Raw genomic sequence first — 24,005 nt, 5'->3', positions numbered from 1 at the left:
GCCAGACTGGAACCCTCCAGACAAGTGGTTGTCCAGGAAATATGACAAAGACAAAAAAAAAAAAAAAGACCTAGAAATACAGATGGGAGTTCCCAAGTAAAGATGGTGAAGACATCTTTCCCTTCCCCTTCCAACGTAGCCCTGCTATGTTGCCGTAGCAGACATAACTGCTCCCACCCACATCCTTGGGCAGTCCCACGTCAGTGTACTTTTGCTGAATTCCAATTGCCAGTATCTGAGTCTCTTGCTTGAAATCATTTTCCAAGGACAGGGAAAACTGCTCTGCCCAGGCATCAGGCAGGCTAGAAGTGCTAGAGAATTAATATCCTCTTCCCTAGGAGCAACTCTCAACCAAGGACTAATTTGATGTATAAATATCCCAGCTGCCTTTCCCTTGCATGTAATAACTCTGGGATGTATGTTTTCACCATTTCCCCCAAAATTTCTCACTTGTAGTTAGCATTATGGCTGCCTTCTTTATCTGTCTCACTTACCTGCTTCCTTATTTGTGTTCCCATTGAGTACTTCCATTCACATACATGACTCAAGGTCTCTTTTGGGGTAACCCAAATGAAGACAATCCATATATATATATAAAACACGCCAGAAGATATGGAAGATAAAATTTCCGAAATCTCCTAGAAAATAGAGCAAAAAGTAAACTATATGAAAAATGAGAGAAAAAGAGGATTAAAAAGTTTAGAAAATCAGTCAAAGAGGTCCATTGTCTGATTTTGGGGAGTTATATAAAGAGAGAATAAAGGAAATAGTTGAAATATCATCAAAGAAATAATTTAAGAAAATTTCCCAGAGCTGATATTACATGAGTTTCTAGAGTAAAAGGGCCCAGCAATTTTGAATGAAAATATGCCACTTTCAGAGTTACATAATTTTGGAATTTCACCAGTGAGGACAAAGAGAAGATCCAAAAAATTCTAGAGAGAATAAATAGGTTTTATGCAAAGGATCAAGAGCCAGACTGTCATCCATCGGAAGCAGGAACACAGTGGAGCAATGCCTTAAAATTGCTGAGGGAAACTTTTTTCTAATCCAAGATTCTATACCAAATCAAACTATTAACTCAGTATAAGAATAAAATACATTTTCCGACAAGCAAGCTCTCAAAGCATTTACTTCCCATGCACCTTTCCTCAGGAAACTTTTAGAGAATATGCTCCACCACAATAAGGAGATGAACAAAAAAGATGACTTGATATGTTTGAAACAGGGATCCAACACAAGAGAGAAAGAAGAGAATTCCCAGGAAGGTTATGAAGGGAGACCCCCCAAACCACAGATGTTCAGCAGGCATGGAGGGCAGCCAGTCCCCAAAGCAGCTGATCAGAGGTTTTAAGAGGGAATTTCATGCTGAATATGTGATAGACTGCTTAATGTGTTTGAAAAAACTAGGAGCTATTTGGGGGTTGAATTAATGGTAAGAACATAGAGATCTTACACAAAAAGACAATTAAGTCCAAGGAAAATGAGAGTTTATGCAGCGAGTAACATTTGTTTGGTCATAATAGATAAACAATGAATATCCATCTAATCAAAATGAGTTTTGTTGGACTAACAGGGGGATGAGAAGTGAGCAGATGAAGCAGTGGGGGAAGAGTGTGCTGTTTTCCATAACAAACACCATGAATTATTTGAATATTTAAACTACATGCATGAATAATTTTAATAAAAAATAATAAAACTGTGAAATGAATAGCAAAATAAACAGCTAAATAAAATAAAGCCTGGGACCTCTAAATAAGAGTGAAGGTAAAAGTAGGGATCAGGGGCCCATTGTTTTTTGTAAAAAGCCTCAAAAAATTATGTGGCTCTTTGTTTTTCAATTTTTTTATTGAAAAATTTTTATTGATGTATAACATGCATTCTCAAAGTGCCTATATCGTAAATACACAACTAAATTTTTTTTTCACAAAGTGAACTACCACTCAGCTCAAGAACATTTTAATAAATGTTTTTGGTAGATATTACATACATATTTTTGTTGGGTATATATACCTATAGGATATATGTATGTTCAAATTTAGGTACTGACAGAAAATTGCCCAAAGTGGTTGTATCAATTTATGTTCCCACCAACAATGTATGAGAGCTCTAGTTAATCCATGTCCTTATTAACTTTTGCTATTATTAATATTTTTTATTTTAGTCATTCTGAGGATATGTAGTGGTATTGCACTGTGATTTTAATTAAAATTTCTCTGATGACTAATGAAGTTGAGTATTTTTTCTTAGATGTATTGGTTATTTGAATTTTATGAAGTGTCTCTATAAGTTGTTTGCTCATTTTTCTATCATGTTTTCTTTTTTTATTGATTTATAGAAATTCTTCACCTATTTTCATATTGGTCTCTTGTTGTCTATACATTTTGTGAACGTATTTTCTCTGTAGGTTACTTATTTTATTTTCAATCTATATTACACAAATAAGAGTAAGAACCAAATTATACGCCCTCTACAAGAAACACATCGAATACAAAATCATATTCGAGTTAAAAATAAAGGATGCAAAAACTCAAACTATGCAAAAACTAATCAAAAGAAACAGAGGAGCTCATTAATACTAGACAAATTAGACGTGACAATGAGGAATATTACCAGGGATAAAGAATGACATAGTAGTAAAGGAATCAGTTCATGAAGAAGACATAACAGTCCTAAATGTTTATGCATCGAACACAGCTTCAATACATATAATTCATATACACATAACAAAACTTCAATACATATAACAAAACTTACAGAACTGAAAGGAAAAATAGCTAAATCCACAATTATCATTTTGAAAATTCAACATTTCTAGCCCAGTAATTGATAAAACAAGTGTACAGAAAATCAGCAAAGATATAAGGACCTGAACACATTGTCAACAAATTTAACCTAATTGACATTTATAGAACATTCCACCCAACAACAGAATAACATTTTTTTCAAGGGTGCCTGCAGCATTCAAGATAGATCATACTCCTGGCTATAAAAAAAGCCTCAACAAATTTAAAATAACCAAAATCATAAGAAATATGTTCTCTGAACACAACTAAATTAAATTAGAAATCAATAATAGAATAATATCTGGAAAACCCCCCAAATATTCGCAAATTAAACAACACTCTTCTAAGTAACCCATGGGTCAAAGAGGAAGACACAGGAAAGTTAGAAAATATTTACAATGAATAAAAATGAAAACACAACATATCAAAATATGTGGGACACAGCCAAAGTGATGCTTAAATGGAAATTTAAACATTAAACTAGAAAACAAGAAAAGTTTCAAATCAGTAATCTAATCTTCCATCTTCAGAAACCAGGGGGAAAAAAAGAGCAAATTAAGTCCAAAGCAAACAAGGAAGGAAAGAAGAAAGATCAGAGCAGTAATCAATGAAATTGAGAACAGAAAAACAATAGAGAAAAATCAGTAAAACCAAGAGCGGATCTTTAAAAAGGTCATTAAAATCAATAAGCCTCTAGACAGATGCATCAAGAAAAATTCTGCCTTGGGCTTTTAAACTAGCTGCTCCCTCTTGCCTGAAACACTTTGATTCTCCTACTTCCAGTTGCCTTTAGAGCCCTTCCTGGCCACTCCATCAAATAACTCAGTCTCCCTACTCTTCATATCTCTAACTCTCTCAAACAGGGGAAATGTGGCCGGCTTCTTCTTAGAGCATTTGCTTTCAGCCTCCCCGAGTGTTCCATCCTTCCCATTGAAGCCAGATGCAAGGAAGGAAAAGGAGGAAATTTACTTAACCAGCATAGGCCAGAGGCAGTTTTGTTTTTCTCTGCCTGTGGCAGGTGTTCAGATTGGCTTTAGCTCTTGTGGGATGTTTGGGGATCTATATAGCCCCACAGTTGCTAGCTATCTCTCTATTCCAAACCTCTGTTTGCCTATGTGTTGAATTGGCTGCAATTCTCCACCACTTCCTATAATCCACGACTTTTGCAATGTGCCTTGGCAGCTACTTCATCAAAAGGTGGAGTTCATTTCTATACTCTTAGATTTGGATTGGCCTTGTGACTTGCTTTGGTCAATATAACATGGTGGAAGAAATCTGTACCAGCTCTGAGCCTTGGCCTTAGGAAGCCCTTATACACTTCTGCTCTCAATCCTCGAATCCTGCCAGCAAACAAGCACAGGCTAGTCTTCTGGAGGACAAGACACATGGCCCAGGCTCCTCTTGTCATCCCAGCAACACTCCGCCAACCTCTAGAAGCAGAGCTGTCTACCTGACCAGCAGCTGATCACAAACATGAGTGAGCCTTGCTGAGATGAAAAGAATTGCATACACACATGAGCCACACAATGGTTAAAACGAGACAGCTCTGTAAATATTAATTTCAAGATATTAGGTATAAAAAAGCAAGGCAGGGAACAATGAGTATGGTATACTACTATTTATGTATTTTTCAAGAGTATACCTGAATACATGCTTGTATATCAAGATGCTATCTCTGGAAGCATGGCAGATCCACAATTTGGGGGCCTTGAAACGTGTACAATTGTGGTGGCCCTCTTTGAAAACAATGCACAAAGTATAAACACAAAATTAGGTACAGGGACTGCAAAGGGGTCTGAGCGAGTGAGGGACTCTGATGCAGAAGCATCATTGGCTTCACAGTAAATTGCTTCTATCTGGAAAGATGCAGGAGAAACCAGTATGAGAGTTTGGCTCCTGAGAGGTGAACTGGGTGGCTGTGGGACAAGGGGAAACGAGGGTGTGCATTTATCTCTGTAGGATTTGGCACATTTGTTATCTATTCAAGAGGAAGGATCTTTTGTAAATTAATTTCAGTGTCAAATCAACATAGTTCCTAAACAACCAGGACAAGAAGGACAGTGATTTCTCAAGAGAAAGGTACATTTCTTTCTTTAGAGATTCTTGTCATTTTTAAGAGAAAAAAGAGGATAAGTACCTTTAATATGTTATTTGCCCTATTATAAGGACAACTGTTGTTTTTTAAATGTCAGCAGCTTCTTCCTGCCATAAGATGTAACATCTGGATCTGAAAATAGGGTTTTTTATATACTGTAGATCTTCTAATGGCTCTTAATTGTTGATTTTTAAGCATCTTCTTCTTTCACAAATACGCTATCTTTTCTTATCTATGAGAAAGGTTATTAGCATTTACTTGAGGTTTTCCTCTTTTCCTCGTCTCTTTTTCTTCCATGTTCTTTTTTACTTTTCCTTTTTGTTGTTGTTCACATCCAAAGTCTTCCTCAAATATCTAGTGATCCTTAAGTGAACATTTATATTTAAGGGAGTCTACCAACAAGCTGGTGGGCCACTTGGTACCTTGGTGGGAACTAGTAGCCCTTACTCTAGCATGAGGGCTAGAGAGACCCTAGATATTTTAAAAAATTGAATAATACTCAAATGTCAATATCTGTAGGTCTTTTTCTCTTGAAGGAATAGTATCCTCAGAAATTCAGACTCCTGGAGGTAAAAATGGACCTACAGCCTTTTGGGAACCAGAGGGGGAAAGGAGACTACAGGTTCACAGGTTGGGATACAGACCCTCACTGAAGGCCTCTGTGTTCAGTGTGGGGATTCAGCTATGCCCTCAGTTGGGCTTGTTGCTCCCAAAGCCAGAATCTGTCTGTTTTGGTCTTTTCCCAGTCTTCTCTCAGAATGATGAATTGGGCTGGGGGTTGCCTGGTTAGCGACTGTAGGAGGGGTTAACTGCAAGTATTTTAGCTTCTTTAAAAATTTCTAAACCATACTCCCAGTGCATCCCTGCTTTCAGATGGAACTGGAGCCTCAATTCCTGTTTCTTCCTGAAGTTCTGCCTCAAGGATCAGCTTGCTTCTTCCACAGCTACGTCTCTCATGGTTAAGTTTTGCTTTCTCAAACGGTGAAGTCAGTGATCACTCCTCTCTGCTCTGGCAGTTTGATTTCTGAAATGCTGGCTTCTCTTGTCTGATATTGTCTCTTCTCCTTTTCTTTTTGTCCCTGTAGGCTTGCGCCTTTTTTATGCCTTAACTGCCCTTTCAGGGAGGTTTGGGGCAGGAAGAGAGAGAAACTTGGAATGTCTAGTTCTCAAGATTTAAGCAAAAGAGCTTAAAATTGTCTTTGTATTCAAAGAAATACAAAGCTAGAATTTGTCCTTGGATCAAGATATACTTTTGTTTTGGGAAGGACTATTATCGTAAACCTTTTATTTAGCATTAGTTCATTCATTAATTTATTAAAAAATATTTCCATATGCCCAGTATACAGCATAGACCTGACAAGACAGTGTTGGTCTTCACTCTCATAGACTTTAGATTCCAGTTTCAAGAAACAAGAGCCATAGATAAAGAACAGGAAACCAACAAGTAAATATTATAAACTGTAGCAAAAATTATAATAAAAACAAATAAAAGACAGAGATAAAGAGTAACCTTATCATCCTCCTCCTTTTCACAACCAAATAGGAGTTATTAGTATTGGCAGCTCCCATGCCCCCCACCTTTCACCATTTTTTCACAACGACTCCAGTTGGCTCTTAATCTCCCTAAACTCCCTGATGACTTCCATGTAACTAAATCCAGCACACTTTCCAGACTTCGTCTTAGTTTATTTCCCAGCAGATGACACGTGGACTTCCACTTTCTCGGGACATTTGTCCCTTGGCCTCCACAACCTGACACCTCTCTAATCAATCTTGATTTCCCTTGCCTTCTTCATCCTGACAATAAACGCTGGAGCTGTCTGAAGCTTGGTCTTGGACCCTCTTCTCTTTTCACTTTATAATCTTGGGAGATCTCTTCCTTAAGAATTAGAACTTTTAGCACTCACTTTCCTGTCTGGACTCCACCAATAATCCTGATGTTGTTTTTACATACAGCCTTTACTTCCTTAATACTTCATCTTGTCCCAGCACTCTTGGCAAAACCCTCATTCTCTCTGCCAACTCTGCCACTGCACTCATGTGGCTGAACATATCCAGAGGGAAAGAAAACTACACAACCATGCTGGCTGGTCTCACCTTATATTAATGGTGAGCCTCAAGTAGACCTCAGTGCTGGCTAGCAATCATATTACACGTCCTTAGTCCAGTGGTCTTCACCCTAGAGTGTGCAGACCCCAAAGAGTACACAAAGACCTTATAAGGGGTATGAGGGCATGGCCAGTTATAAAGATAGCATTTTCACATCCTCTACTTTTGTATGTTCTTTTCCTAAAACTGAATTGCCTGAGAACTGTTCTGTTGATTCTCATCTCTCTCCTCCTCTTTTACCATTGCCCATTTGCCATTCTCCCAAGGTAGGGAAATGTAAAAACATCTAGGTTGCCGAACGAAAGTACAATTTGAAATATTTGAAACATCGTTTTTGAAAGTAAATGACTAATGATTGACTAATGAATTATTAGTAAGTCAAATGATTTCTAATTCTTTGCTTTTACTAAAATCGAAAGAATCTAATTGAGTTGTCAGTTTCAATATTATTAAAAATAATTTTAACAATGGCTCATTATGTGATTTTTCGGCATATAATTCAGAAAGAGATTAAAGGAGCGTAATTGCTATAATAAAAGTATTTCCATTTCTCTTTACTTATTGATGAAAAAGGACTCTCAGCTCTTACTTTGATGAAAAAAAAAAAGGAACAGAATCGATACTGAATCTTGTCTTATTCCAGTAACGTGAGTTACAAACCCAGTAAAAGATGCATTACAAATAAAATTTTAGGTTTATATTTAATAATTATCTATCAAAATTTATAATGTACTTATGTGATTTTTATCAATTTGTGATATTCCTATTAGGAAATAGTTCAATCCATAAGAAGAGTTTAAACATTTAAAGTATTATGATTAAAAGAAAAATTTTTTAAGTAATTTAAAAAATATTTTTTTATTGCAAAGAAATATTGAGAGATCAATACAAGACTTTTAAATAAAAGATACATTAAGTTAAGATAAAATTCTTAGTGGAAGTGAATGAAATATGAATTCAAGGAGAAAAATAAATAATGTAAAATGTCCAACTGTTGAAGAAGAGCTTATTCTTATATTTTTAAAGGATGCTGTTGAATATCAAATAGATATGTCATTTAGATTTTATTGGATACATTTAAAAGAATAATATAAATATTCTTATTTTAAAATGTCAACATTTCCAAGACATCAGAATTTTCACACTCTTTGTAGCTATTTAAGTTCACAAGGAAAAAAATAAATATAAAGTAAAAATACGCAAAAGGCATAGTTTTCCAAAATGTTTTTAGGGAATATGCAAGCAAAAAATATTAAAGACTGGTTAACCATTCCTAGTACTGCTTTTATACCCACACAAGAAGGAATTCTGCCTTGAGCCCCACATTTTAGAGGGCTTTACATGTCATAGCACCAAAAGAATAAATTTGGAAAGGACATCTCTGTTATTAAAGATCTGATGTTTAATTCTGGCACAGTCTATTACTTATCTATTGCTGTATAAAAAACTAACCCAAAACTTAGTGGCTCAAAATGACTCACATTACTATTTTTTTTTTATGCCTACAGCACCTAGTCTTCCTAGGTGGTCTCCCATCCAAGTACTAACCAGGCCCAACCCTGCTTAGCTTCTGAGATCAGACGGGATTGAGCATGTTCAGGGTAATATGGCCATAGACTATTTCATGGTTTTTGTGGGTCAGAAATCTGGGAGTACCTTAGCTGGATTCTCTGCTTCAGGGTCTCTCACAAACCTGCAATCAAGGTATTGCCACTGATTTCATCTGAAGGCTCAACTAGGGAAAGATCTGTTTCTAAGCTCACTCTCACAGTTGTTGGCAAGTTTCATTTCCTTAAAAGTTGTTGAACTAAAGGTATCAGTTTCTTGCTGGCTGTTGTCCAGAGGCTACCCTGAGTTTCTTGCCATGTAGGCCTGTCCAACATGGCATTGTGCTTCATCAATGCCAGTGATAGAGGAAGTGCCAGCAGGACAGAAGACATGGCTTTTATAACTTAATCTCAGAAGTGGTAACCCAACACTTTCACTATACTCCATTAATTAGATGCAAGTTTCTGGATCCAGATCACAAGGGCATATATAGAGAAAGTAGAGGTAGCTGGGAGCCATTTTAGAAGGGTGCCCACTATATGTAGCATGACCATAAGTCAAAACACCTGCTGTTATAATTCAGGTCCCAAGGAAATGTGTCTCCATACCTCTTGCCCTCTATCATTGAAACAAAAAGGTCTTGGTGACCAAATGCTGTGAAGATTTATGGATGCTGCTGCTACCTCTAGAGGCAGACCCATGTTTGGAATGCAGGAAGAACTTAGCAGTGGAAGTTATTAGGTATGAGAAAAGATAAATTAATTAACTTGTCAAATCTCTCTCAGGTAGTATGAAGGTAATACTTTCTTACATAATGATGTATCACTTCCCAGTAGGGCCACAGTTGTACATGGTGGCTGAGGAACATTTTCCTATACTGTATGTATGTATATGAAGGCATAAAAGCATGACACATGAAGTTACACTGGCAACTAAATAGACATCCAAATACTTTAGTTACATATAGTTTTATTTTTATAAAAATATTTAATAAGATTTAATTAAAATTTCAAAGTTAAGTTTTAAGATGTCAGCTTTCTGTAAGTAATTTTTAATATTTATTCAGTATAATTTACATTTTATACTTTAATTTTAATAGATGATTTAGACAGAAAAATAATATTTGAAAACAAAAATGATTTTAATTTTACATTAACTTTATTTTATATCTTTATAAAAATATAGTCAAATTGTATAAAGTTTGAATACAGTTATATGTAACATTTAAATTCTTTAGCTCAAGACCATTAATAGAACATAGATTATATGAAAATATTGATTATAACAATATAAGTAGTGCCTGAGAAAATGAAGATAAGAAAAACAAATTTTATAACATATATATTTATTAATAATGCATTTGTTTATTTTATTACTCATTCAACCATGTCTGGTCCATGAACAGAATACTTAGATACATGTGGTAATAATTAAATGTAGTCATTTTGATATTCTTCCAACTGTGTTGCTTTATACACATTCTTTGATTTTGTTATGAAAGTAGACTTGTCAAGGTAACAGTGAACATACTTAACAAGCTTATTAACTTGAGTATTAACTTTAAAAAAATGTTAAAATATCGAAGCCTCTGTTTTTTATGATTGAGTTTTTAATTTTTCAATTGAAATAATTATAGTTGACTAATATAATTTATATTATATTAGTTTCAGGTGTACAACATAGTGATTAGACATTTATATACCTTATGAAGTGATCACTCCAATAAACCTAGTAACCATATGTAGTTATTACATTATTGACTATATTTCTTATGCTGTACTTTATATTCTTGTGACTATTTCTCTTTTTTTTAATCTCCTCCCCTCTTTTACCCCTTACCTACAGATGTTGCTGTCTCCCCTTAAGAACTGGATCTCTGAAGGTGGGACATATCCTCCCACGCACTCGCGGAGCACACCCAGGTCCTGGTGTGCCCAGGGTATGGGCCATGGCTTCGGTGGGACTCAAACCCAGAACCTTCTGCGTGTAAAGCAGACATGCTAACCACTACACTATGGAACCACCCCATGACTGTTTTCATAAGTAGCAATTTTCACTTATCGATCTCTTTCGTTTTTTTTTCACCCATCCCTCAACCCAACTTCCATCTGGCAACTATCAGTTTGTTCTCAAGGAGTTAATTTTTGTTTTGGTATTTGTCTTTCTTTATCTAACTTATTTCACTTTGCATAATATCCTTTAGGTCCATCCATGTTGTTGCAAATGGCAAGATTTCATTCCTTTTTTATGGCTGAGTTATTATTCCACTATATATATATATATGCGCCACCTCTTTATCCTTTCATCTCTTGATAAACACTTATGTTGCTTCCATATCTTGGCTGCTGTAAATAATGCTGCAATGAATGTAAGTGTGCATATATCTTTTCAAATTACTGTTTTGGATTTTTTCAAATAAATACCTAGGAGTGGAATTGTGGGATCACATGGTAGTTCTATTTTTAATTTTTTGAGAAATGCCTATACTGTTTTCCATAATGGCTGCACCAATTTACAATTCTACTAATAGTACACAAAGGTTCCCTTTTCTCCATAGCCTTGTTGTTTGATTTATTGATAGTAGGCATTGTAACTAGCAAGAGGTGACATCTCATTATAGTTTGACTTGCATTTCCCCAATGAGTAGTGATGTTGAGCATCTTTTCATGTGTCTATTGACCATTTGTATGTCCTCTTTGGAAAAATGTTTATTCACGTTCTCTGCCCATTTTTATTTATTTTATTTTATTTTTTAAATGCCAGTTTTTTTTCATACTATATATACATAATTTTTTTTAACATTTAATTTTTTAATTCCCCCCCCTTCCCCCTTCCTCTTCCCTTCTGGTAACCGCTAGTCCATAGTCCATGTCCATGAGTCTCTGTTTGTTTGTCCTGTTCATTTGTTGCTTTTCATATGTGACATCGTGTGATTTTCAACTTTTTCTGTTTGGCTTATTTCGCTTAGTATGATTATTTCAAGGTTCATCCATGTTGTTGCAAATGGCAGTATTTCATCTCTTCTTATGGCTGACTCTGCCCATTTTTAAATCGGATTGTTTGTTTCTTTGATGTTAAACTGTATGAGTTCTTTATACAGTTTGTATATTAACCCCTTATTGGATATATCATTTGCAAATATCTCCTTCCATTTAGTAGGTTGCCTTTTTAAAAAACAATATTTTATTATTAGTTTCAAGGATACAGTACATTTGTTAGTTATATATATGTATATATATATATATATATATATATATATATATATATTAGGTTGTCTTTTTGTTTTCCTGATGGTTTCTTTTGCAGCGTAAAAAGTTTTTAGTTTGATGTAGTCCTATTTTTTTATTTTTGCTTTTGTTGTCTCTTCTCTAGGAGAAACATCCAAAAAGATATTACTAAGACCAATTTAAAAGAGTTTATTGCTTGTTTTCTTTTAGGAGTTTTACGACTTCAGGTCTTACATTTAAGTCTTCAGTCCATTTTGAATTTACTTTTGTATATAATCTAATTTCTAAGAAAGTGGTCTAATTTTATTTATTTTTTGCATATGTTGGTTCGGTTTTTCCAACACCATTTATTGAAGAGACTATCTTTACCCCATTGTATATTCTTACCTCCTTTGTCATAAATTTATTGACCGTATATTTGTGGGTTTATTTCTGGGCTAAACCTCAGTTTTTACTCTTGCCCTGGAGCTCTGCAAATATCTACATCTTCTTTTCTCTTTTTCAAATCAACTCCCTCATGCCCAGCTAATGATGTTACTTCCTAGTTCACTAAAAAACAGGGACAACAGAAGAGAACATCTTTCTCCACTGTCTACTACATCTCCCTGCCTAGCTACATTTCTGCTCTCAGACTCTGTCTTCCCTCCAGGCACTACAAATGTATACCTAAAGCCACTCCCTCCACTGATACCCTGGGTCCCAGTCATTCTCACTCTAGGACATCACTCCCACAATCACTCCTTCAATTTCTTGTCTCCTTTCCTCTCTACTTTGTCATTCCTATCAGAAGACACCCATTTAAAAAATCAGTCCTCTTGATCCCTCATCTCCTACTTTACATTACTCTCCTTCCCTTTATAACAAACTTCTTTGAAAGAGCAGCTATACTTTTGTTCTCTTCTTCACCTATTATTCCTTCTTGAACTCTCTTCACTTCTCCCATCAAGAGATGGATGTATGAGGTCTGTATCTCCTCCCCGTAAACCTAAACAGGTTTGTGACTGTCTTGTAACCAATAGAGTACAGCAGAAGTCATGCTGTATCATTTCTGAGATTAAGTCAGAAAAGATGATACAGCTTTTGCCTTGTTCACTGCAACACTTGCCTTTGAATCTGTGAGCAACATGTAAGAATTCTAACTATCCTAAGGTTGCCATGTTGTGAAGAAGCCCAGGGTGAGGGCATGCATAAGTGTTCTGGCTGACAGCCCCAGCAGAGATCCAACTGCCAGACATGTGACAGAAGATGTTTCCAGATGATTCCAGCTCTCAGAAGTTGAGTCACCCTCAGCCTTTAAGTCTTCCCGACTGAAGACCCAGACATCACTGAGCAAAGACAAGCCATCCTCGCTGTGTCCTTTCTGAGTTTCTGACACAGTATTCCATGAGCATAATAAAATGGTTGTTTTATACCACTAAGTTTAGGGGTGGTATGTTAGGCAGCAACAGAAATGGGAACAGTCTCTGTGTGTACATATATACATTCGTATATTTCCTAGCTCTGTCTGCTAAGAAGGCCTACAAAACAATAGCATGCTGGTAACAATGAGGAAGTTGGGTGCCAAGATCTTGGTTTCCAAATACCATGTTATGTTAAAAGAAGTCAGAGCCCCTTTGATAAATGCTTGATTCTTGGGCTGAGGCAGGAAAAGTACAAATTGAGTCCAGATTACCTCTTGTACCAGAAAGTTAGGAAGTGCTTAAGTAATGTTGATGATATTTTAAAAGGACACAGGAGCTAGCTTGAAGGGCTTCCCTATTTGCCAAATTTGGGAGAACTTTTACATCAAAATAATAATGATAGTAACTGATTATAATTTATTGAATAAAATAGAAATCCATTGTCCAGGCAATCTAAATGAATATGGTAATGGGTTAAAATGTATTGAGTAAGATAGAAATCTATGAGTCCATATGGCATAAATAAATGAATAAATGGGAGAGAAAGGAATACTTTCCCATTGTTAACTAAAAACTGAAGAAAAAATGAGGAATAAAAAAATAACCATTTAATAAACATCACTATGGTGGTTATTCCAATGGGGGTCATCAACAGGTAATAAGGAAGATAGGTGGATATTTGATGATGTACCAGATTAGGAATTACAAAAGAACAATTGGTGTATTTATGTAGAGAAACCTGCCAGACTGGGCAGTACTAGGGGTGAGATGGGCTCACCTCCTGTACTTTTTGATGTGATGCACTGAGAAGGGCACATCATTTATCTTCTGTCATTACATGCATTTAGATTTAAGGGACATCTTACAGAAATGAAGCTACGTACTCTTTAAAGGTGATTCATTAAAGACAAGGAAAGACAGAGGAACCACACAGATGAAAGGAAACTGCAGACATGTGACAACCAAAGGCAATATGTGATTCTGGATGAGAAAAGACAGAGGCATTATTGGGACAGCTGATGAAATTTAAATGGTACCTGTGAATTGGATAGTAGTATTGATTTATTGATTAGAGTGGTATATTTATTTGCTAGGGCTGCTGTAACAAAGTACCACAAACTGGGTGGCTTCAACAACAGAATTTTATTGTTTCACAGTTCTGAAACCTAGAAATCTGAAATCAAGTTGTCCGTAGGGTTGGTTCTTTTTGAGGGCTCTGAGAGAGAAATCTAATTCATGCCTCTCTCCAAGCTTCTGGTAGTTTTTTGGCAATCTTTGACATTCCTTGGCTTGTAGACACATCAACCCTATCTCTACCTTCATGTTCACATGATATTCTCATTGTGTACAGGTCTGTGTCCAACTTTCCTCTTTTTATAGAGACATCAGTCATATTGGATTATGGGTCCACTGTTCTACAGTACGACCTCATCTTAATTTGACCAAATGCATCTACAACAACTTTATTTCCAAATCCTGAGGTACTGGGAGTAAGGACTTCAATATTTGAATGGGGGCTGGGCAGAAAACAATTTAACCCATAACAAATGGTTATGTTGTGGTTGAGAGAGATGGAGCAAACAGAGCCAAATGTTAACAGATGGGGAATCAGAGTGAAAAAAATATAATATTAGAGTTCTTGACACTGTTCTTAAATGTCTTCCGTAAGTTTAAAATTACTGAAAAAATTTAAAAACATTCAGTAAGGTGCTGGGTTTATGTATTATACAAGATCTTATCGCTACCATGGGAAAGGAACTGTAGGAGATTATAAATGTGTTCAGATACTCTTATTACAAACTTACCTGAGGTGTAAGTGAGGGTTTACATTATATTTACATTATATTTACATAGCACCTCATAATTTACAAAAACAAAAAAACAAAACACAAAAAAAACAACCCAAACCCTTAATTTGTTTGTCCCTCATACTAATTCTGTGAGGCAAGAAGTTTTCTCAATTTTATAAAAAACTAAAAACAAGATCAGATGATTTGCCCAAGGTCACAATCGCACCACTATCGAAAGATAAACTGAGGGAGCATTTGAGGTCTTGTTCTCTAGCATATGTCATCAGTTTTGGCTCAAATAAACTCATAAAAATTTTTGAAAAGATACACTGAGGAGTGTTAAAATTTTTAAGTTTACTTGAGCAAAAATCCATTTGAATGGGGCAGCACCAAACTGGAAATGATTACGAGCACTCCTTAGACAGGAGCCAGAGAAAGTATGGACGTGGAGAAAGGAAATTATTTGATTGGCTGTAGCTTAAAGCCTACTTGAGACATTTACGGGTTGAGATTTTAGTTCACTTAAGCAAGCCACCATGGTGTAAAAGTGTTAAAGAACGAAAATTCAACTGAATAAATTTAGAGATCTAATTGGCTTTATTCAGTGATTCATAAATCAGATAGCATTTTACCTAGTAAATAGAAAGGTGCTCCCAGAAGCTGGACAAATGTAAGCCTTTCAGAGGCAGAAATAGGGGGAGAAGGAAACAAGGAAGTTAAATAGTGGATTATTTTAGGCAAGGTCACTTTCTCTTAGGGGAAAACATCAGCTAAATTATCTCACTAGTGTGACTAGGAAATTCCAGACTGACTGCTTTAAAACTGCATTCCTGGGAGAGTCTGAAACTGCAATTATGTTAGGTTTTAAGTCTTGGTGGGGATTAGAAAAAGTGACTCCATTTGGGGCCTTTTTTTGAAAAACAATAAGAGCTCCTTCTTTGTTAAATTAATTTAGCACTTAACTAATTTAACTAATTTAATTAATTTAACTGATAAATGAATAGTTCAGACTCTGATCTAAGTTTTTTGACTAATAATGTGATCCTTTGTGGCAGCAGCAAACAATAATATGAGTTGGTTTTAAACAAAACTGCAACATCCTTTGTACCAGTTGTGGTTAACAAGTTCCTATTAGGGTCAAAATGAAGTTTTGGTAAGAAACTCTAAAAGCTCCAGGTATGAAGCCCACTACCACACACACCTTTTTCTCTGCTGTCCACTCCACCACCACCACCATCGGTCCCCAGGTTTCCATAGGGGTTTCAATTTCCATGGCATACCTTCAAGCCAGTGCCTGGGGAAATGGGTCAAGAGAAAGCTTTCAACCCTTGCTCTAGGATAACTTCTTGGAGGATATTTCCCACCAGCAACTCTCAGACCAGGACTTCACATGGAAAAATCTCACTCTTTGTTATTATTGCCCGAACACTTAATTCCCAATCATACATCCTTGCCCTGCTGACTAATCACAGTCTTTTTTTTTTTTTTAATAAACTTCCCACTGGACTCCTTCTCCCTTCAGCCTTGGTTAAGAGTCTCACCTCCACCTTGGCCACCCAACTGTAAAGCTAGAATGGACTTTAGGTCTTTGACTGACAGTGGCTCACGGTAGCATACTAAGTCCATCTTCTCATGCTCTATCTGTAGGGGCCCAAGACCTTGAGCCTTGAGACTAGAGACGCTGAATGACTTGGGCAGCCCCAGTTTGTATGTCTCTATGTTGGGCCTTCAGTTTCCAAAACACAGAATTATAGGATGATGAAGTTGGACAGACTTCAGGAATCATTTAGTCCTGACCATTCATACATTTCATCGGATGATTATGTGATTGTTCCAATGGCTCAGAGGCTCTACTGTCTTCTTTCTCTCTTAGGTAAAGGAATTAGGGTCAAGCCAGGCAGGTGCAGGACTTGCCATCACCACGCCCCTTAATTCCAGTGTTGCTGAGCAAGGGCTTCTATCCCTGTCTCCCTGATCCAGCCAGCTGTCAGACTGTGGGTTAGGATGGCAGAGGAGCAGGGTGATGTGGACGAGGAGGATGTGTTCCTGGCTTTTGCCCAGGGTCCTTCTCCTCCCAGGGGTCCCATACGTAGGGCCTTGGACAAGGCCTTCTTTATCTTCCTGACCCTTTTTCTCACACTGCTGATGCTGGAGGCTCTTTATAAACTGCTGTGGCCACTACCGTGGGCAAAGTTTGGGGACTGGCTCCTGGGAACACCTCAGAAGGAGGAGGAGCTGGAATTATGACCAACTTTCCTATAAATATCCTCTTACCATGCCATGGAGGTGAGAGGGGAGATGGGGGGAAATGGGACTGTTTGGGGCTGTGGAGGGAACACCTGGATAGCTTAAAGCAACTGTCTTAAAATTTCTGCATCTATATTCCAAGAAATAATTTTGAAAAGGTTTTTACTCACATATTTTTAAGTGAGCATCTAAAATTATTCATCATAAATTAAAATTGTTTCAAGGATGGAATTCCTGGGATATCAAAAATATTTGCATTTTAAAATAAAACAATTAAATCACCCTTTTGATTGTCCACAGGTACTGAAATATTAGAGTGACTTGATATCTACTACCATCCATTTAAAAACACATAAATAAGCTCTTAAGAATTGGGAATCATTCCTCTTCTCCTTTCTCTCCTTTCTCCTTGAACTCCTATTACCTTTCTACTTCCTCAGAGACCATTTTATACTTTTATACTTGAAAGCTTGAGATGAAAAATATCTTTTTCTTATGATCGAAACTCTAGTTAAAAAAAAATTCTTCAGGGTTATGGTTACAATTATTATGAAAGCAGAACTGATCAAATAGCATGAAGATTGTACACATTTTTATAATCATTAAAAATAATTTTTTTTGTAATGAAATAGACACGGTGATGTTTACGGTGCTTTGATGAAAGAACCATTCTACATATCTCCTTATTTAAGACAAAATAAGACTGAAATCCAAGAGATTTCATGGTTGAGAACTATATTCAAAAAAAAAAAAAAGATGGAGAAAGTACATTGTAAAGGGGAAAGGGAAAAAAAGAACCTCTACTGCAAGCATTTACTCAGGAAGACAAATTTGGGGAAAATTGAAGATCTGGCAATTACATCCCTCATCTCTCTCAAGCTCAGAGTGCTCTTTGGAGACTTTTCTTCTTCCCCAACTTGAAGACTGTAGGCTTAGACTACTGGAACGAAGTGGTGTGGGATTCTTTAATGGAAGGGAGGGTTTGAGGTTCTGGAACCCTGAAGGCTTGGAGATGTAGAGGTCTCTGCGGTCCTAGAAAGTGGCAGGATGTTGACCACTTGTGGAATGCACAGGGATGCATGAGGTGGGGATCTCAGCGGTGGACCCAGCCTTGCCTCCACGGAGTCCCTCCAGCTTCCCTAAAACTTGGAGAGGTGGGATTCTGATGAGGTGGGTGTCAAAGTCGGTTTCTTCTCTGTTAGTTCTTTCCTCAGCTCTCCCACAAGAAGAGGAGGCGAGATCCGAAGTATTTTTCGAGGCTCATTTCGTCTCATCCTTCACAGCCGCAGTTCGCACAGGTTCTCATTATAGCCCCGCCCCATATCGCCAGACCTTAGGCGCTGGAGCTCCTGGGCAAAGCATGGCTTCTGGGTCATCACCGCCCCCGCCTCAAGGACCCTTCCCAGAAAAGTATGGAGAACCATCTGGATCCCACCTGCTTGGTTGGTCATTAGTCCAGTGGTGTGGTGAAGCTTGAAAAGCGAATCAACAACTATCAACAACTATAGCAATAATAATAATAACAACACATTGTATAGCGCGTTACGATCGTTTGTGTGCATGTGTTTTGATTTCACAATTGGGAGGAGTAGGAACCTGGATGTAGAAGTAGCTGCTGGACAGCGGCAAGGGAGCGCGCAGCCTGTGGAAGGACAGGGGCAGATCCCGTGGATTAAGCTGTGGAAACGGGTACCTGGCAGGTAGGAAAGCAGCGTGGAAAGGCTTATCAATAGCCCATCAGAAGGAAAAGGTTTTATTTCCCTCGAAAAAGACTTCCGCCCCTCCGTGCACCGACTTGAAGGGCCCAATTCCTCAGCTGCTGTTTCGTTCCCCCCTCCCCTACTTGGAGCGGTGGCTCAGTCCTCACTGCACGCGACTCTCCACCGGTTGGGCCAGATGCAGGAAGTTTCTGATTGGCGGAATCGAAGAAGCGCCGGGTGAAAAGAGCTCCACTGGCGGCGCTCTGGAGTCAGGGTAGAGTCAACAGCGTACGGGAAAATGGCGGCCCCCAATAATTTAGGGACGCTCCGCGGGGATAAGCTTGCTCCCTACAGGTCAAGAGAAAGGTAGCCGCGTACTATAGCCAGCATTTGGAGGCGTTCGGGGGTCGGGCCTACCGTCACTTCCGGCCACCGGGGGACTGGGTTCCGTACGACAATATGGCCACGCTTAGGTGCCAGCAGGCGGAAACTCTGAGGCTTCCGGTCCAGAAGAGGGCCTGCGGTGGGAGGGGGAAGGAAGGCGGAGGGAACCATGCGAGCTTCTGATATCCGCGGTGAGGGTCGCCTCGAGAGGCCGTTTCTGAGGTGGGGGCCGGACGGTGCGAGGATCGAAGGCGAGGGCGGGAATGTTGAGGGAGAGGTATTAAGGAGTCCCAGGCGCTGAGTCTGAGGGGCAAGCTGTGGTACTCTCCTTATCCCTGAAGGGGAGTGGGGCGGGCGGGGGCCGAACTGGGGGAGGGGGACTTGGCGGGAAGCTCATCTGAGGGGAAGGGGCCGGACTTTGGGTTGGGATTCGAGAGGAATCGGGAGAGCTCAGTGCAAGGCTCGCGTTACAGGTCACGAGAGAAAAATGGGGAAAATTTGGGTGGGGTGAGAGGGAGGGGATTTGAGGTGAAATACCTTCGACCTAACTAGCGAGTTTGAGACCCGTCAGGGGGTGGAATATGTAGATAATTCAGAAAGGGAAACGTATTGTTTGGGAGGGAACCTTCTTCGCCTCAGAGACTCTAGGAGTTAGGGTGATCCTTCAGGATGGGGTGTGTGGATTTATCGTGTTGGAGAGCGAAAGGGGGAAAAACACGTGAGGTGGTGCTGACAGGGGTGTAGTACCTGTTTCTGGGGATGTCAGTGAAATCTGGAGTGCATCGTGGGAGGTAGTCCGGGGTTGGGAGGAAAAATAAACTTGCCAACTAGGAGAAATAGTAGGGAAACGCAACTGAAAGACCGGATATCGATGTGAGTGGTGAAGTTGGGGGTGGAGACTTGTGGTCGATTTGGGGCTGTCTAGTAAAGCGCCCAAAAAACATGGTACTGTTGGTTGCTGAAGATAGGCACTGAGGACACTATTGGGCTGGATGTTACTGAAACCCAAGAAGATTGGAAAATGTGTGAGAGGAAGGGATGGGGCTATGCTAGAAGAGCTCTTTCTAAGGTCCCATCCCTTTCTAGCAGGAATTTTGAAATCCCCAACACTTCCTCCTTCTGGGGGATTTGATCCCCCATGGCCACCGCTAACAGCATCATTGTGCTGGATGACGATGATGAAGATGAAGCAGCTGCTCAGCCAGGGCCCTCCCACCCAGCCCCCAACGAGGCCTCAGCCTCACCCCAGACAGAAGCCCCTGGCTCCTCCCAGCCCCATGGGGTCGAAGGAGGCAGTAGTTCTGGCAGCAAGAAATGCTACAAATTGGAGAATGAGAAGCTGTTTGAAGAGGTGAGCTTTAGGGGAGAAGATTCTTGTTCCCCAGGGACGGGGGCCGGGCTGACTGGGTCTTCTGTCCTTTCTTCCCCACTAATCTCACCTTGCCTTCTTTTTCTCAACCCCCTCCCTTCTGAACCCTCTAGTTCCTTGAACTGTGTAAGGCGCAGACGGCGGACCACCCTGATGTGGTTCCATTCCTCTATAAACGGCAGCAGCGGGCCCATTCTCTGTTTTTGGCCTCAGCAGAGTTCTGCAACATCCTCTCTCGTGTCCTGTCTCGGGCCCAGAGCCGGCCAGCTAAGCTCTATGTCTACATTAATGAGCTCTGCACTGTTCTCAAGGCGCACTCAGCCAAGAAAAAGCTGAACCTGGCCCCTGCTGCCACCACCTCTAGTGATCCCTCTGGTAGTAACCCTTCCACAGACCCCTCCTTGGACCCCACAAATGCGGAGACCACTGGCTCTGAGGCCCCAAGGACCCGTGGTTCCCGGCGGCAGATCCAACGCTTGGAGCAGCTGCTAGCACTCTACGTGGTGGAAATTCGGAGGCTGCAAGAAAAGGAGTTGGATCTTAAAGAACTGGATGACCCAGACTCCACATACCTGCAGGAGGCAAGGTTGAAGCGGAAGCTGATCCGCCTCTTTGGGAGGCTATGCGAGCTGAAAGACTGCTCTTCTCTGACAGGCCGCGTCATAGAGCAGCGCATTCCCTACCGTGGCACCCGCTACCCAGAGGTTAACAGACGCATTGAGCGGCTCATCAACAAGCCAGGGCCTGATACCTTCCCTGACTATGGAGATGTGCTGCGGGCTGTAGAGAAGGCAGCTGCTCGGCACAGCCTTGGCCTCCCCCGGCAACAGCTCCAGCTCATGGCCCAAGATGCTTTCCGAGATGTGGGCATCAGGTTACAGGAGCGACGCCACCTTGATCTCATCTATAATTTTGGCTGTCACCTCACAGATGACTATAGGCCAGGTAGGGATTAGTAAAATGCCCGTTGATAACCCTTATATGTCAGGTGTGTGTAGAGGGGCCATCTCTTGAGTCCCTTCTAGAGTTTGGGCTAAGTACTCTGATTCTTATATCTTCCCACATAGGCATTGACCCCGCACTATCAGATCCTGCCCTAGCCCGGCGCCTGCGGGAAAACCGGAGCTTGGCTATGAGCCGGCTGGATGAAGTCATCTCCAAATATGCGATGATGCAAGACAAGAGTGAGGAGGGCGAGAGACAGAAGAGAAGAGCTCGGCTCCCCCAAGCCACCTCTTCCCATTCAACAGACCCCCCTAAAGCATCCTTGGATTCTGGTGAGGTGTGGAAGGGATACACCCTTCAGAGAAACTTTGGTCTTCCCCTGCACTGGCCAGCAGGGAATCCAGGGTGATTGATGGGGGAGTGTGCAGAAGGAACACAGAACTAGACCCTCTAGGACAATGGATTCTTTAGAGCAGTGGTCCCCAACCTTTTGGGCATCAGGGACCAGTGTTCCTATGAGAATCTAATGCCTGATGATATGAGGTGGTGCTGAGGTGGTGATGCTAATGCTGGGGAGCAGCTGTAAATACAGATGAAATTTTGCTTGCTTACCAGCCACTCACTTCCTGCTGTGCGGCCCAGTTCCTAATAGGCCACAGACCAGTTCCAGTCCATGGCCCAGGGGTTAGAGAGCCCTACCTTAGAGAAATTCCTTTGTCTCCCAGGGCCCTAGTGGAATGGCATCCCAGGAGTGCCCTACCACCTCCAAGGTTGAGACAGATGATGGGGAAGATGAAGAAAGTGATGAAGAGGAAGAGGAAGAAGAGGAGGAGGCCACAGATTCTGAAGAGGAGGAGGATCTGGAACAGATGCAGGAAGGTCAGGGGGATGATGAAGAGGAGGAGGAGGAAGCAGGTATGTCAAGCAAAGTCTCATGTGTCAGTTCCCTCTACTCTGTTGGCCATGAGCCACCTGTTTGAGACCCTTCCCTTCCTCTTACTTCTAGTGTCTTCGCAGCAGTAGTTCCCCTTGTTTTCATGCTGCCCTTTCCTCTTCCTTTCCAGGTAAGGATGGAGACAGGAGCCCCATGTCCCTACCACAGATCTCCACTGAAAAGAACCTGGAATCCAGCCAAGGGATCAACAAGTCTTCAGGGGAACAGCAAAACAAAGGACTTACAGTGTTATCATCTCCACTGTTAGAAGAGCCCCAGGCTACCTCCAGTATAGATGCTGAAAGCAATGGGGAATACCTTGAGGAGTTGCCCTTGGAGAAAGAGAGTCCTGTGTCTCAAGTCTTTGAGCTAGAGATTGAAGCCTTGACTGTGGATACCACCCCTTCCCCTGAGGAAGGAGACATTTCCTCTTCCAGGAAGCAGTCAGAGGATCCCCTCACCACTGTCCTGGAGAATGGAGCAGCCATGGTCACCTCAACTTCCTTCAATGGAGGTGTCTCTCCTCATACCTGGAGAGATTCCAGTCCCCCTTGCAAGAAATCTCGGAAGGAGAGGCAAACGGGAGCAGGGCCATTAGGAAACAGGTAACAAGGAGGAAAAAGAGGGAAGCCAAGGAGGGATTGCAGGGGCTTTCTGAAAGGAGTAATGAGGAATTGAGTCTGCTGGGAGAGACTGGACAGTCCCCCTCCAGTCTCAGGCTCCCTACTTTTATGTTTCTGTCCCTAGCTTTGTGGAAGGGCATGAGAAGACTGGGAAGAAGATAGGTACCCTGCCCCACCCACCTTCCCCCTTGGCTTCCATGGCCCCAGTTGCTGATTCCTCAACAAGGGTGGACTCTCCTAGCCATGGCCTGGTGACCAGCTCCCTCTGTAGCCCATCTCCAGCCCGGTTGACCCTAAACCCCCAGTCACAACCCTCCCAGTCTGGTACTTACAAGGTAAGAGTGGGAGGCTGTTTTTACTGACTTCAACTTCATTCTCTTTCAATGTCTGTTCAGTTTTGGGTGCTCCCTCTGAATTTTGCACCTCCCACATCCTCTCTCTTCCTTTTTCTCCACCCCAATTTTTATCTGATAAGCCTTTCCCTATGCTTTCCCCCAAATATTCCAGACTGACTTTGTCTTTCACTTCCTTGCAGATGAGTGTGGCCACACAATGTGATCCAGAGGAGATCATCGTTCTCTCAGACTCTGATTAGCTGCCTCCCCTGCCTCCAAAATGACAGAGGACAGGACGGACTGAGCTAATCCCCTTTTGATGGTGTTTGTTTAAACAAAAAAAAACAAGTTTTACACAGAAACATTAATAAACAATAAAGTTCTTTTCTTATTGTATCTTTGTCTTTTATTTGTCCATCTCCCCTCACTGATTGGCCTCAGCTGTTCTCTGGCTCATGGTTAGCCCGGCCCCGGGGTAGCCCTGTATCTGTCCTTTATAGCCTCCCCTTAGCC

The 24,005-nt window shown here is 40.4% G+C and overlaps 2 protein-coding genes and 1 pseudogene across 6 annotated transcripts; 2 read left to right on the top strand and 1 right to left on the bottom strand.

Annotated features, from left to right (window-relative positions):
- Positions 1 to 8,489: 8,489 nt before the first annotated feature.
- On the bottom strand, positions 8,490 to 8,608 carry LOC118605728 (annotated as a pseudogene).
- An 8,351-nt stretch (positions 8,609 to 16,959) lies between these two features.
- On the top strand, positions 16,960 to 17,202 carry SMIM40 (small integral membrane protein 40). The gene has a single exon (XM_036225229.1). It carries the CDS (start codon positions 16,960 to 16,962, stop codon positions 17,200 to 17,202), a length of 243 nt encoding a protein of 80 aa, XP_036081122.1.
- Positions 17,203 to 19,133: 1,931 nt separating this feature from the next.
- DAXX (death domain associated protein) lies at positions 19,134 to 23,888 on the top strand. Of its 5 annotated transcripts, none has more exons than XM_016146998.2 (8): positions 19,134 to 19,268; positions 20,373 to 20,637; positions 20,769 to 21,600; positions 21,723 to 21,937; positions 22,326 to 22,515; positions 22,665 to 23,139; positions 23,282 to 23,492; positions 23,693 to 23,888. In XM_016146998.2, the coding sequence occupies exons 2-8, from the start codon at positions 20,425 to 20,427 to the stop codon at positions 23,750 to 23,752; spliced, it is 2,196 nt and encodes a 731-aa protein (XP_016002484.2). In that variant the 5' UTR covers positions 19,134 to 19,268; positions 20,373 to 20,424; the 3' UTR covers positions 23,753 to 23,888. The 5 variants fall into 5 exon arrangements, with proteins under 5 accessions (XP_016002484.2, XP_036094628.1, XP_016002483.2 ...); XM_036238735.1 differs by having other exon boundaries at positions 19,249 to 19,268; positions 20,376 to 20,637; XM_016146997.2 differs by lacking the exon at positions 19,134 to 19,268 and adding an exon at positions 19,293 to 19,477.
- The last annotated feature ends 117 nt before the right edge of the window (positions 23,889 to 24,005 follow it).

This window comes from Rousettus aegyptiacus, unplaced genomic scaffold (assembly GCF_014176215.1).
Source record: "Rousettus aegyptiacus isolate mRouAeg1 unplaced genomic scaffold, mRouAeg1.p scaffold_m13_p_1, whole genome shotgun sequence".
NCBI lineage: Eukaryota > Metazoa > Chordata > Mammalia > Chiroptera > Pteropodidae > Rousettus > Rousettus aegyptiacus.
Note: the sequence above shows the minus strand (reverse complement) of the source record. Positions and strands in the feature narration are given on the sequence as shown.